This window comes from Pocillopora damicornis, chromosome 6 (assembly GCF_964200805.1).
Source record: "Pocillopora damicornis chromosome 6, jaPocDami1.2, whole genome shotgun sequence".
Taxonomy (NCBI): domain Eukaryota; kingdom Metazoa; phylum Cnidaria; class Anthozoa; order Scleractinia; family Pocilloporidae; genus Pocillopora; species Pocillopora damicornis.
In genome coordinates, this window is record NC_142675.1 from 455,001 (window position 1) to 470,327 (window position 15,327).

The 15,327-nt window shown below is 37.9% G+C and overlaps 3 protein-coding genes across 4 annotated transcripts in view; 1 reads left to right on the top strand and 2 right to left on the bottom strand.

The window, feature by feature from the left end:
• Positions 1 to 7,365, top strand: part of LOC113686346 (heat shock 70 kDa protein 12A) — a 7,900-nt gene extending 535 nt beyond the window's left edge. For both annotated transcript variants that reach the window (XM_027203956.2, XM_089209432.1), the window contains exons 3-5: positions 4,368 to 4,619; positions 4,881 to 5,058; positions 5,331 to 7,365. In XM_027203956.2, coding sequence (XP_027059757.2) covers positions 4,368 to 4,619; positions 4,881 to 5,058; positions 5,331 to 6,424 — 1,524 coding nt within the window. In that variant the 3' untranslated portion in view covers positions 6,425 to 7,365. The remainder of the gene's footprint in view (positions 1 to 4,367; positions 4,620 to 4,880; positions 5,059 to 5,330) is intronic.
• Positions 7,366 to 9,283: 1,918 nt separating this feature from the next.
• LOC149043318 (F-box-like/WD repeat-containing protein TBL1X) lies at positions 9,284 to 13,977 on the bottom strand. Its single transcript, XM_089209433.1, has 7 exons — positions 13,698 to 13,977; positions 13,387 to 13,508; positions 13,124 to 13,198; positions 12,728 to 12,855; positions 11,592 to 11,757; positions 10,822 to 10,923; positions 9,284 to 10,200 (listed from the first exon to the last, which is right to left on the bottom strand). The coding sequence occupies exons 1-3, from the start codon at positions 13,858 to 13,860 to the stop codon at positions 13,175 to 13,177; spliced, it is 309 nt and encodes a 102-aa protein (XP_089065559.1). The 5' UTR covers positions 13,861 to 13,977; the 3' UTR covers positions 9,284 to 10,200; positions 10,822 to 10,923; positions 11,592 to 11,757; positions 12,728 to 12,855; positions 13,124 to 13,174.
• On the bottom strand, positions 10,171 to 13,140 carry LOC149043319 (F-box-like/WD repeat-containing protein TBL1X). The gene is made up of 4 exons (XM_089210016.1): positions 13,124 to 13,140; positions 11,592 to 11,757; positions 10,822 to 10,923; positions 10,171 to 10,200 (listed from the first exon to the last, which is right to left on the bottom strand). Exons 1-4 carry the CDS (start codon positions 13,138 to 13,140, stop codon positions 10,171 to 10,173), a joined length of 315 nt encoding a protein of 104 aa, XP_089066142.1.
• Positions 13,978 to 15,327: the final 1,350 nt, after the last annotated feature.

Sequence of the window (15,327 nt, forward strand, 5' to 3'; positions counted from 1 at the left end):
TCTGAACCGGTTCGTAATTTCCCTTTCTGCATTAATTGCTTACGTGTCAACATTTGTTATTAATGGTTTTCAGGCCATCCGTGAGTAATCGAAACTAGCAGTGTAAAGTTGTCTGACACAATTGCAATCTGCTTTTCGTAACTTTAACTGATTCAAGCCAAGGTTTCGGGTTAAATAGGGTATGCTTACCAAACCAGCGACTGAAGTTCGTCGGTGCGTTTCAAATGTTCTTGTAGGAACCTTATAATTCTGTTTCTTTTAGTCAGTGATGCAAAACACTGCGCAACGATATAGTAAACCAACCCAGAAACTCCATACTTGTTATGGTTATCACTTAAAGCGATTGAAACAATACAACATTTTTTTTTAAAGACAGCGGTGTCACCGTACTCATTAAGAAGCAGTAGTGGCAAGTTGTGTCTACGCAATTATTCCTTATGCTATTATAGCAAAATTTTGTGCAGGCTTATGCTAACTTAACGTTTAGGAGGAGTCACAGGATGGTTCTTTGTTCGATGCTGGCATTGCAGCTTTTTCGTTCCATCGGCCAAAAACTGTTACTGCTCAATTCAGAATAGGATATGTCAACATAAATGATGATCAACGTTCCTAGCGAGCTCCAGCTTCGACCAGAAAGAGAATATATCATTATGAGTGCCTGAAAGTCTCTTTAATTCGCATGTGAAATCATGCAAAATAACAATCGATGTACAGTGAAATACCAAGTTACTACCTCTGAAAGATGAAGATTTTGCGGAATTTTCACTGTGCGAATGAGGAACTTTGAAGACCGCTTTTTTTCTCCGGTTCGAAATGACCAAAATCTTCTTTGAGTACTAAAACTTGCGATTTTTTATTTTGATAGCTGACCACCTTGGAAACCAAAAGCGAAAATTTGAAACTGACAAAATTTACACGCTTCACTGTGACATGAGTCCAACTTGAACGAGAAACGCAGCAAGTAAACTATTGTTAGAATTGTTTTCTCTAACACTCGTTTGTGGACTGGTTGAACCTTCTTTATTTGCTTCTCTCCTCAAGTTGTTACAGTAGGGACTAGCTTCAATCTATCAAGGAAAACTAGAGTCTCCGATTATAAAGGTGTCACTGCGCATGACATTTCTAAGTCGTCAATCTTCTTGTGTCGTCATCGTACCATCTCAACTAGCGAATCACGCTTGACTACGTATTATAGTTCCCACATACTGACTAAGCACTTAGGGTTGTCTACGCAATTACAAAATCAATTTCTTTTCTAATTTTCATATCTTTACGGTTGAGATCGGCCAGAACAGAAACGAGATCGTCAATATAAAAATTACAAATAACCTTGGTGTAGAGTATTATTTATACCTGAAAGTGTATTTTTAAGAGCAAATCACCTTTAAAGATTGTTACATAACAACATCTTGGTCACAAGATTTAAAGAAGAAGGGCGCTCACAAGTACCGCCCCCAAATTGCTTCTTGTTGCGAAAACATGAGGGACATCACCTGTTTACCCTTAAATTACCTCTGGGAACACGAAGGTGTCGAACGCGACCTATTACCAGGGAGATTTACTCTTCCTGGACTAACAAATTAACTTATTTAAGAACACGGCCTATCACGAGTTCCATGTCAACTTCACGATCACAACGAAGAAAACGTGATTAAACTCACTAGGTGAACGTGGCCAAACTCACAAGAAGAACGTGATTAGACTCAACCTTTAAGATAAGACCACCAAGAAGGCGTAAGAAGTAATCAACTTGCCCTTTTTATAATTTACTTTAAATGACTTAGAATAATATAATATTTCCATTCCTTTTCCTTCTAACACCAATACGGAAAACCCTTACGATATTATAGATTAACTATAATTGTAATTTTATCATTTAACACTATCACTGTACCACATATAACTCAGGCGCCTGATTAACGAGTTCAGTCGATTAAAACTCTTCTCATATTTTTGGCCAACATCCTTCGACTTTTTTTTTACACGAATGTTCGGGTGTTACCAAACTATGGATCATCAGACCGTGGAACCTCCGAAACACTAGTGGTTCCTGAGTCGGGAACCACTAGTGTTTCGTTTAAAAAAAGGAAAAAATAATGCAATGAACTAAAAGCTAAAAATACCTTAAAGTTGTTGGAAATTTCGTTTTTGGGTTTTAAAGATAACCTTAAAAGATAAATATATATATATTTTTATCTACTTTGACGTCCAACCACAGGACACTCAAGCTCACACAGTGAGCCTCTGTGAATATGGAATATGTTCATGTTGCGCCGTGCAACGGGCTCCTGGTGAAATATAAGGATTTGCATGTAAATAACCATTCGCGCTCACAACCTTTAAAAGATCTGGACTAGATTTGAATAAGGATAAATTTACCCCGCTCAAGTGGTTGTTCTTTTGCATCACGTGAATTTCTTGAGCTGATATAGGGAAATTTAGCTCGATTTTAGTTCATCTGCTTCCAAGACACCTCTCAGTCTGTAACGCCAACCAAACAAATCCACTGGAAGCAAAACGCTGTGAATTCGCGAGTCTCTCCGAAATTCTACAGACATGTTACCGAAGTCACGTGTAATTGGATTCATCATTTACTCGACATATTTACGTGACATCACGCGACGGTACAAACATCAACCACAAATACACGATACAACAAATGAAACGTAAAAACACCCGCAGGTAATCAGTAACTTCTAAACACAATACAAACAGAAAACAATATGACAATAATAAAGGGGGTAAGTTTCCAAAGAAACTGTGGTGCTCCGCAGATGGGAAAGACTAACAGGGTAATTCAGTTGACAATACTAAATTTGCCAATAAGTTTCGCGATAACAATGTATCACAGGCAATGTTACTCTACGCTCGAGTTCCTCATTCCAGCGTCATGTACAATGAAACGGAATTAAGGGCCTCCAATTCCAGCTTGAAGGTTTGCTGAGAGCCTTCGGATGAGGCGTTACTCGGATATTACGGTACCCAAACCGTTAGAGCTTTCATATTATGGTTCAGCTATTGACTCGCAGGGTAGGTGACTGCTGATTGCTCCTTATAACATTACATACCCTTGAACGTTGAATGCCACCACAGTTTAAGTTAGACGTCAAGGACAATTAAAACATATTTTTCTTTTGAAGTCATATTCTTTACACCCGAAAACGGACTTTCAAACAGTGTTAAGGTCTTTTTAGTTTTTATTTAATTTCATTCCTATTCTTTTCCAAAAAATATAAAGGGTTCCGCAGGTTCTATTGTTTGAGTGTAGTAACACCCTGAATGTTCCGCAATAATTCTTAATGAATTATGATAAATTCTAGCATACATCTAATAGGTTTACAACATCTTTAGTCATCTTGGTGGTTGCGTTGAAAAATTTCCAACATTTTTCAAAAGCATAAGATCCATGCAAGAAAGCTCGCTCCCCTGCTTCCTATTTTTCCCAACCTTTTTGCCCTAAATTTTCTTTGCATCTCTTCAGAAAGGAAGTTTTTGTTAGGACTTGGAGATAATTCACTGAATAGAAATGTTTTGCTTTGGCTACCATTCCTCTATCCTTCCCTATCTAGGTGAAAATATAATAGAAAATTCGATCTTTCAGCGGAAGGAATTTAAATTACCAAAAGTTAGGGCCTGTTTACATGGAAGTGGGGAACCCCAGGTAGGGGAGGTAACCCGCCTGTCCATATAATTTCTTATTTTATTTTGATCACGTTTACATGATAGGTGGGGTGACCCGCCCAGGCGGGTTGCCCGGTCTGCCAGGTAGGGTAACCCTGTCAGCCGGGATGACAATTTGCCATGTAAACGTGTCAAGGTGGGGTAACCCGCCTAGCCGGGGTCGCATTCATGGCAAAAAGCTCAAAAGCGAAACATGTATGTTTTAAAACTTTGCACATTTCCTAGCCGTATCATGGCAGAATATCACCAGAAACCGCAACGGACACACAAGGAGTGTAAAATGTTCACATTTCGGAATATTTAGCGTTGTAAATCAACCATATTTGGTTTCCCAAACTATTCCGTATAACTTGTTAAGTCAACGGTTACTCGCGAAACCAAACACCGCGTAACACAACATGTGACACTTTCGTGAGTACGTATGTGTCCGAGAATTAATCTTTCGTCTTTTTCGAGATGTGAGCTTGGGACGCCTCTGCTCAAACTCCTTAATTGCAAGCGCAACAACAACCTTAAGAAACCTCACCCCAGCACCCCGGCGTTGTAAGATTGCATGTAAACGCGTTTTATTTTTCGACCACGGCTAGGCGGGTTACCTCACCTACCTGGGGTCCCCCACCTCCATGTAAACAGGCCTTTAGGGTGAGAGTTGTTCATGAACTTTTGTTGCGATTAAATCTAATTAGGACCTAAATGAGAGTACAGAGGTAGAAGCCAGGAATGGGAAGAAGTGGCCTGCTTTAGATGTGTTTGCAAAGTGCCTTGAATACCTGAAGAAAACTGCGACAGATGTCGTTAACGAACGGCATCTGCGGTCAGAAAAGGACAATCCAAACACAGAGGTTATGTATAAGCCTGAACAGATTCAATGGGTGATAACAATTCCAGCAATATGGCGAATTTCTGCCAAGGAATTCATGAGAAAAGCTGCCTATGAGGTAACTGACACCTTCCATTCTTGTTTTTGCAGCATTACCAGTAAATTAGCTTTAAAATTGATGCTCGAAATATAGATGAAGCCTTTTTGCAATGTACCCTATGATTCAAAGGGGAAAACTGTCTGCAAAAAAATAAAATATATCAATTAACTGTACTTATCCAGCTAATAAACTATAGATTTATCTAAATCGTAGCACATAAAGTAGAAGAAGGGAGATTCACCTCTTTCAAAAGTTTCTAACCCGTTTGTTTCTTTCAAGGCTGGGATTGCAGGCCCGGAGGATCCTGACCAACTCATCCTTGCTCTTGAACCTGAAGCCGCTTCGTACTATTGTAGAAAGTTGCCTTTCGATATGTTTAAGGGGCAAAAGGGGAAAGAGCTGGTGAAGGACACTTTGGACATGGAAAAAGTTCCATACATGGTGGTGGATAATGGAGGTGGGTTCTAACTCCTTCAATACTAAGGAAAAAAAACTTGTAAAGATCATGGCCAACGTGCTTTTCACAACCTACGCAGAACAAAGGCTAGAACGTTCAAGTATAGTATGAGGATATTTTAAATAAGAGAGTAAATAAAATCAGATTCAAAACACACGAGAAACCACATCACCGCGCTTGTCGCGTAATTCCACAAAATATCAAAACTGGGAGAAAGGAAATGTCAGCACGCTAATTAACTAGTGACAAATTAATTCAATTTTGCTCCACAGGAGGAACTTTAGATATCACCGTTCACGAAGTTAATGCTGATGACGGACATATTATGGAAAAACACTGTCCCTCTGGCGGTACCTTCGGTGGCATTCATGTAGACCAAGAATTTGAGCACCTGATGATAAAAGCATTTGGAGACAACTTTATGAGAAGATTTAAAGAACACTTCCCGAATGACTGGCAAGTCATAATGAACCGCTTTGAGGAACAGAAGAGGGCAGAAGAGGAAGTGGACAACGATGAAATTAGTATCGCTCTCCCTTTAAACTTTATAAAGTCTTGTTATCACGACATTGGAGAAGATGATGCTATCAATGGGCGAATTCGGCGATTTTGTCCCAAAAGTGTGAGTGTTAGCAGCGACTATTTGAACATAACTATGGGAATGCTTGGCAACCTGCATCGTCCAATTGTGACCAAAATTGCGGAGCAGATGAAAATGTTGCTCGCTAAGCCAAGTCTCCAAGATGTGAAGACAATTTTTCTCGTCGGTGGTTTTTCTGAAGCTCAGTTTTTGAGGAAGGAAATTTCCCGCTGCTTTCCTGACAAACGCATTCTTATACCACCAGATCCCCAACTCGCCATTATTCGTGGTGCTGTAGAGTTTGCCCAAGAACCGAGTTTACTTCGAGCCAGGGTCATGGGTAAGACATATGGGTTAAAAATTTGTATTGAGTTCGATCCTGAAAAACATCCGCTCGAGAAACGATTAGTTAGTCGAGAGAAAGTGTACTGTCGTGACATTTTTGAAACTCTAGCCAAGAAAGGGGAACGAATAGACATTGACGAGAAAAGAACATACGATTTTTGTCCCCTAGAGCCGGATTCGACTGCATTTTCTTTCGAGTTTTATAGCACAGACGAAGATGACGCTGACTTTATCTCCGATCCCGGAGTAGTAAGTGAAAACGTCGAAATTTCAATTTCCAGTCCTAATAGTGCTAAGGGATGTGACCGAACATTAAGGTTGGAAGTAAAGTTTGGCGGCACGGAAACCAACGTTCAAGTCGTCGATGTCGAGTCAGATAATGTTAAAATGGCATGTCTTCAGTTTGTTTCCACATCTGTGCTTCACTCCCGTTTTCATTAGACCTATGCTGAGTTGGACCCGTGTAGGCTAATCAATATTCTGATTGAGACTTATTAACCCACTTCTATAATCGAATTAACAATGTCTGGCTTAAGGCCGAAATTTTAGCCATCAAGGGAGGAGGCAAAATTCAGTTTTGGAACTTTTAAACGGCGTGTAGCTTCAGCATTGCCATGTTGTGGAAGCGCTTAAATCGTGAGCCAAAGGTCCTGGGTTCAAGTACCAAGCCACGCCTGTTTGTCTCCCATCGATCGGGGCCGGGGTCTTTACCATGTTTTAATACGTTAGATATGAATTATTTGTATTACAGATTTCTCGTTCCCGTTAGTCTCTATGCCTTAAACACTACTGAGAGTAAATCGATCCTATTTTAGTGAATACTTTTGTCAGCTTACATTGCATTACATTGACTTATTTAGGTAACGCCGATAGTTAAAGTCGTTTTTTGGTAGACGTCCCTTAAGGGAACACGCATATTTTCGCAAAAAAAATTAAGTTAAATGCAATACTTTTAAATTTTTGATTAGCTAAACTCATGCACCATTTACAATCATGCGTAAGAGTCACACAATTAGGTTAAATGCAATATCAAAACAGTGCTGATTGTTATCTGCGATCAAGTTGGTTATTTTACACTATATATCGAGTAGGATGTTCTAGTCTGATATATCTCTGTTTGCGGTCAAGAATACTGCATAATACCACATATTTTCTTTGGAAGATGGGCTTGTAAAGGATGTCCTCCCATACGAAATTTATTGAAAGGAATTTTTTAAACTCAAGCTCTGTTACTTGTTTTTACTTGGAAATAGTAGCACAAAATCACGGACGAAACAGTTATAAAATGCATTGCCAAGAACAAATAAGTCCGAAGAGCTATTTTCATTGTAAATTTAAGCTAGATGTTAGAGACAAATAAACATTTTTAAATGAAGTTCAAATATAACGCGCGCTGTCATTGGTTTAAAGAGCGTGTTCTATCAGAGTAAAAAGGATAAAGCTAAGCTAAAGCTGTCTCGCCATCTGAAGCAAACCTCAGAAGTTACATTGACCGCGCTTCGAGTGAACAGCTAAGCCGCTTTCTGTGATATCCTTTCCGATGCGTTGAATGGAAGGCTACATCAGACACAGCCGCCGAGTTTTACGGCGCCGTCATCCTGAGCAATCTTCATGTTCCGGTAAATTCGGCTGTTGTTCATCATAAAACACACGCCTTCAGCAGTTTGTTTTCTAATCGTCATGTAAAAAAATTTCGTGTTTTTATGAGCCACAATTCGGCCGGATTTTACTGAACATTTTACTTTCAGATTCTTTACTGGAGACTAAAAAACTTTAGGCAAAAGAGTTAAATTTGACCCGCCGAACTATTTCAGTCGGCAAACTATTGCAGATGGTGAACCTTGGTGTTTTGTGAACTTTGATGGTTTGACATTTTTGACAGCTCTATTCTTGTTCAACCGCTCAGATTATTTGAACTATTCTAACAAGGATTTTGATTAGCTCATTGTAACGTGCTTGATGAGAGTACAGAGCATGGTGACGACACTGTCGTTCGCTTTGCAAATAAAGTTTGTTTTGAAAGTTGAAAGTAATGCATAGGGAATTCTTTGTTATAAAAAAATAGAGAAGCCTTGACTATGCTCTCTTCTGTTGTAAAGCACTTAGGAAGCGGCTAGAGCACCCAACAAGTGCTTTTTTCGTGCTTTAGCCGCTTCCTGCGTGCTTTACAACAGAAAAGAGCATAAACGTTGCATGGACAATATGTCTCTTGGTAAAAGTTACGTCACATGTAAAACAAACACAAACAGAGAAACAACAAATAGTACCGTAGTCAATCACAAAAAAGTGTGCGGGTGTTTGCCAATCATCCTTAAAATGTGTAACAGTATCTTACCTATGTAAGAGATCCTCGCAGCTAAGAACACTACTGAAACGAGTAGTTGAAAATAAGACCTGAAAAAAGTTCAGGCCCGTACGGGATTTGAACCCATGACCTCTGCGATACCGGTGCAGCGCTCAACCAACTGAGCTAACAAGCCAACTGGGAGCTGGACAATATGTTGGGTCCAAATATACCATCCAAGTGATGAATAATGATTTTAGATATATGAAATTCATATATTTGCACTGCGGTGAAGAAACGAATGTAAGAGATCCTCTCCACTTACACTCGTTTCTTCACCGCAGTGCAAATATATGAATTTCATATATCTAAAATCATTAGTATCTTACCTTTTGTGAAACTTAAAATGACTTGACGTAGTCGAGATGAAGTTGAGTTTGAGAAGGCAGCCGTCCGACCGACGTCAAGGCAGCAAATCTCTAATCAAAAAGCACAAGAACAAAACCTTACGCCAATGGTCCACTGAGGATCTACTACTAATCTTTTGATTAGCTTCTTGTAACGTGCTTGATGAGAGTACAGAGCATGGTGACGACCCTGTCGTTCGCTTTGCAAATAAAGTTTGTTTTGAAAGTCAGTTGAAAGTAATGCGTAGGGAAGTCTTTGTTATGACAACGAAAGCGACAACATCGTGAGACAAACGAAATTACGGGTGCATTTACCGGGATGAAGAACTGTTTGATTTGATCCGCTGGGTTCTGTTTTAAACCATTTAGGCAGCTTACAAAGCTGTTTCCCCGCGCGAGCCAACGCGCATCGGTCTGACCACCAGTCTTATGTTTTCCCGCGCTTTTCACTGGTGGTTACCGCTCTCTATCGCCAATTGAATCATGGGACGAAATATCTCCACATGCAGTTCTATCGTTATCGTGTAAAATTCTGCGTTAATTCTCGTTACTCATTTTCCGATAGGTATATTAGTATTCGGCTAATTCAGTGCAACTGGAATCAAAGAGTTGTAAACAAATCTCTTTTACTCGACATACTTAGATATTACTTAGTTATGCACTTTAAAATTTAATGTTGATATTTGTAATTTAAAAGTACAGCCTATTGATAGAATTTCTTCAACATAATTACATCGGAAGAGAATATGTCTGGTGATATGATACACGATAAAAACACAAATGTTTACTACATAACAGTCGAGGTAATGATTGGACACCAAAAGCTTTTCTCTTCAGTGGTCCAAACAACGTGGAAGAAATTTTTCACTTTCGCGTAATGAGCCACAATGAGAACTGGTAGTAGTTAAAGTGAAGTTTGAAGCGATTTAAGTATTAAGGCAACAAATATTAAAACAGATTATCATCAGAATTAATAAATACGCGTTCTTGCGCAGAACTAAAGAAAACTTTCCACAACGATGAAAATGACAGAGGTTGAAATATTCATTGTTAAAGTCGACTAAAATTAATGTAGGAAAAGTTGTCGGTCATTACAATGTCACACGATATCGATATGTTACCGACTTCTTTCCGAACCCTCTTGCTATTTTTCTTTTGGAAAAACAGCCGAAAACTCTTCGGGTATACGTCCTCTGCTGGGGCCAGCACTCAAAAATATAAATACGTATCATCCCTTGAAAATAAATTTAAAAAAATCGAATTTTCTCAGTCAACATCAAGCAAACAGTAGCGATACTTCGATAGTGAAAATCAAAATTGGTTTTTTGGTCCATTGGTTCTGTAAATTGACGTATTTCATGGATTTTCAATTTATCACAACTAGCTGACAGTTGCGAGTTCTCTTGCGTTCGACTTCTCTGTGGTGGACTGAGTGATGGAAAGTTACTTTTGAAGTTCTCCAGGAACATTTGTACATAGGATGAGGTTTAAAAACATCAGAGATTCCGGACGTCTAAAACGCACAGCTGTTAGGAAAATAGAAGAAAATCATTAAATTTATTGAAAGAAAACTGCCAATCCAAACCAACTCATGATTAGTCTTATAGAAATACCGCTTCGTGGGCATCCAATTTTGTTTTTTATCATATTCACTTTGAAATCACAATCTGATTTCGCAATCCTTGCAATCTGATAGGCACTCAGCAGTGCGATTTGTTCACATATGACACTGTCTTTCTTCAAAACAACCAATCACATTTGAAGATTTGTCTAAAGTTACCAACTAAATTTCAGGTTAAAGAAAGACAAAGAAGCCATTGTGTGACGTAACTGAACTTCGTTTTGTGCAATTTTAGTCTGAAATCATACTTGCGAATTCAAATGGAACTCACGCCGCGCTCTCATTCGATTTGAAATATATGGTGCATTTGAACTCACACCAAATTGCACTGCTACCTAGTTCAATTGCCTTCATTAATCATTGCAAGATTACAGACTGAAACTGAGCTTCAATCGCTAAGGTACATGAGCTGATAAACAGAGCTGAGTAAACTGATCACTAGAAAATGCAATAATCAGAGTTTTAAATTTGATAAGTCACCATTAAGTACCATTGGATATCCCACCGTATTGTCCTGCTAACTCACCGTATTGTCTGAAAAGCACGCAGCTACTTTATCTCCTCTTGGACTCCACTGTACTTCAAATACACCCCCATTACCATGGTAACTATGAACTAGCGTGCCAGTCTAAAGAAAAATGAAAATAATGTATCAATAAACACATGCTACTCATCTGCGACTGGCTGACATTCAGGTTCGATTTCCAGACGGGAATAAAAAAAAGCCTGGTTTGTGAAATGAACACTTTCCTGGCGTGTTTAAGGTGCGTCCTTGTCCCTTCCCATCACCCGTTTGCGTGTCTCCTCGTTTGCACGCGCGAGATTAATTCGCTCATATTCACTTTTCTAGGGAGTCTTGGGTCTCAGTTCATCGTTACTTCTTTTTCTTACAGCTGTTAATTTCTTCGATAAACTGGAATTAGATCAAGGTTGCACCCTCTTACCTATACGTTCTTCTGTTAACCCTTTAATTTCATGAGTGACCAAGACAGAATTTCTCCTTACCATATCAATACAAGATCAACCAGATAAGTGATGAGAATAGAGAGAAATGTGAATTTGGGATAATTAGTTGATCCAATACTAAATTCTCTGAACTAACATTATAGGAATTGTATGGTTGACAGTAAGGAGAATTACAAATTTGATCTGAGAGTTAAAGGGTTAACATCACCCATTTGCTTAAGATGCCCTGGAACTGTGAGGAAAAGTCGATTATTGATCACCAACTGGAGTTAAAGGGTAAAAAAAAAAACAATATTTCATTATCGGAAAAAGAGTGAATATATTCCCCACCTGTGTTGACCAGACATTCAGTGCCCTGTCAAAAGACCCTGATGCAATGTATCTGCCATCAGGACTAAATGACAAAGAGTGCACTGCTTCTTGATGTTTGGAGAGAGAAAGAACACAGGAGCCACGCTCCAGCTCCCATAGTTTGACTGTTGTGTCGTATGAAGCACTAAAACACAATAAAAACATCACGGTTTAACCACAGTTACATGAGAAGTTTGTTATTGTAAAGCCAAAAGGTAAATGACAGCCTAAACAAATCTCTATGTAAAACTGTTTTACATCATAAATTATCAAATCATGATTGGTATTCTCATGATGAGAAAGATTCCATATCACTAGGTGATTTTTTCTCATTGTACAGTTACTATAAGGAATTATCAAGGGGTGATTATCATAAATTATTTCTCTGCCACAAACAAGGGGTGGATGTAGAGGGTGGAAGGGGCACAAGCCACCTAGGATCTTAATCCATCCCCAATCCCCATTGTACTTTTTACCTTAACAAGCTTATGACCAAAACCGTTTTAAGAGATACACAAGCCTTGGTTGTTTAATGTCTGGATCTTTTAATCTGATATGTTGTGAACTGGTCACCAAACCCTTCAACTTCCAAGATCTAGGCCCAGCTGTTTGAAAGCTAATTAGTGTTAACCCAGGGTTAAATCTTAATCCAGGTTTCTTTACTCCTTTATTCAAAAGCCTTTTACTAGATAGTTTTCTCTATTATTCATGGAGCACCCAGTTGTCAAATTGTATACAAAAAGAATTCTACTGAATTTTTTTTTTTAAGCTTTCAGATCTGAAATCAAATTCCTCATTAACCCTGGGTTATCCTAACTCATCTTTGAACAACCTGACACTGCTTGTGAATTCTCCCCTCTAGCTTCTACAAATTTCTTTGCAAAGTAGTTATGAGAATTTGGTGTTCGATCAAGACAACAGTTTCTACCTGATAAGTTGGAGAATTCTTATTATGTCTTTGTTGGATTGTGTATTGATGTTATAAGGAGGGAGAAGCTACACATTAAACACTTCCAGAAGTTGAAGGGTTAATAACAACAATAATAACACACAATCTTACAAATTGTAAAAGAATAAGAAAAAAAAAGGTTACATTAAACTTTCATACAGCATACCTTGCAAAGAGAAGAGGTGCATTAGGAAACACTGTTGTTGGTCCTGTTGGACTCCATGTTACTGTATATATTTCTTTTTTATGACCTTGGAGATCAAACAACCAGGTATCTTGTTTGGTGCTCCATATCTAAACAAATAAGAGGTTTGATCCATTTAAACCCAAATATCAGTATGCATATTCTCCATACTGTTCTCCATACATGCACAAAGGTGCTGGCAAAGAGAATTTGTTGAACAATCAAGACCTCCTTCAGATATCATGTTTTCTTGTATTCTTGAGACCTTCATGATGAAATGTATGATTCAGGGGTGATATTGTAGGTAGGAATTAGTCAGTCCCAAGGGTCTGGTTAAATCTTGAGCTTAGAAAGCTTTGACAGAGTTTAATCACTTACCTTAGCTGATAGATCATCTGAACATGATGCTAGGAAAGACCCTGATGGATCTCATCTAATTGTATTCACTTCACTCTGTTAAAAAATCAATAATGGACAATGGCAAATGAGTATGGCATACATGTATATGTTAGATGTGCATCTCTTTGATCAAGTTGCCCTATGTAGACCCAATACTGGGTCCTTTTCTACTAAAACAATCATAAAAAAGCACAAGAACAATAATCAAATGGCACAAAAACTACAAGCGCACGCAAACTCACAGTGCGTCCTTGAAATGATTTGACAGGTTTTTCAACTCCTATTTTACAGGCATGAATGATTTTATCGGTTGAACAAGATGCAAAACTTGTGTTGTTTTGCCAGTCTACATCTAGTATGGGGGCTACAAAAAAAAAAAAGGTAAACAAAATTAATTTCTATTTGTAAGAACAAGTTGTACATACATTCATGAAAAAATTAAAAGAGAGGAGGTAACAAAGAATCTGTGTTGTTTACAATCCTAAACAAAAATTCAAAGTTTTGTGGCAAACAGGGTTAATTAATGTTTTAAAAATAAATTTATCTTCTTTACCTTGATGGAAAGAAAATTGCTGTTTAACTTTCCAGTTATTTGAGTCCCAAACAAAAGTGCTCTGGAAATAAAACCCCATTTCAGTAATATGTATGATTACCAGTACTCTATCAAGAGTATTATGTAAAAATAAGATAATTGAATGAAACTTCTGTAGATACATCTAGAAGCTTTCCAGTCGAACGTTGAAAGAGTGAATATGAAATAAAATGTGAACATATGTCGTCTGGTTTGTTGTAAATAATTTGTGTTTAGATTTCAAGCGAAGGAAGTCCCAGCGCTTTTTGGGAAAAATCACAACATCTGTCTATGTGTTTTTAAAAATATTCGTTGTTCACAGAATCTTTATTAGTAAACTAGACCGTTACAAGAAGTTCGTGTTTTCGATCACAAACTTTAATAATTAGAAACTTGATTTCCCCGCTTCTTACAAAAAACTCAAAATATGAGGACATCGAAGGTGGTTCGATTGAGGCTGGTGTAAGATTTTCTGTATGAAAAGAGGGCGAAAAAGAAACGAAAGTGCATATTTTCTTCTCTCAGCGACAGAAATTTTCGATCAGACGGTCTTGATACGTGTAAATCACGGTATTGCATACGGCAATCTAACTCATAAAATGGAAAATAATTGCTGACTGTATAGTCACTTCACAACACGAGCGGTAATAAAATAGGAATTTTCATTTCGTGAGTATCCTGTTTGTCTAGCAAACACCTCCGGGTATTATCTAAAAGCAATAGCATAAAACCGTGATTTTTTTTGTTTTAACATTTTTAGCGAGTAAAGAGACCAATAGTTTATGAAATTCACTCTTAAATTTTTCCCTAGCTTTTGCAATTAAGACGTCTGAAGGTGTCATTCCTTTTCTCACAAATTCTTCGTTTGAATGGCTTTCTTTCAACTTTGTATCGTGTTTGCGCTCTGGTTGATAAGTTTGCAGTGACTCACTTGTCACAGTGAGGCCGCGCAAACATAAGTTTGATTAAGTTCTTAATCATCTTGAATGAGAAAGGTTAAAATATATTTATTTGCGTGCAAATTGAATTTCTGTGGAGATGTATTTGAGACAAAAGCGAAAATAAAGTTCTTCTCTCTAGGACTACTTTTGGAAGGAAGATGACGATTTTTTGAAGTTTCTTTAAACTCTTGCATTTTAAACTAGTAAGCGACTGTGAAAAGAAGCGTGTCATGGATAACAAGAAATTGTTTTTAGACCAGTTGGCGACGTTAGGTACAAGAGACGGTCTAATAAAAGGATTGAAATAAAAATTTGAGGTTTCCCTTCGACACGTAAAACTTAAATGGAAAATAAGATTAATTTAGCAACTCTAATGGAATATCTTGTCTTCTCTCAGTATAAATTGTTTTCCAAAACTTACTCATCAGCATCATAAATGATTTAGTCTGTGTTCTAGAATATTGTAGCTTTCAATGGACCAAGCCAAGGAGAACGGAGAATTTCGTTTTTAAAGATACGAGAATAAACAGGAGACTTGTAGGTATCATTACCCATTAAACCTGTAACTTCCAGAGTTGATTGACAAGTAACTTCTTCCTTAAAAATATCCCAGCACACATTAACCAACTAACAGGTGATGAGAATACGCAAACTAATCAGGTAGAAATTGT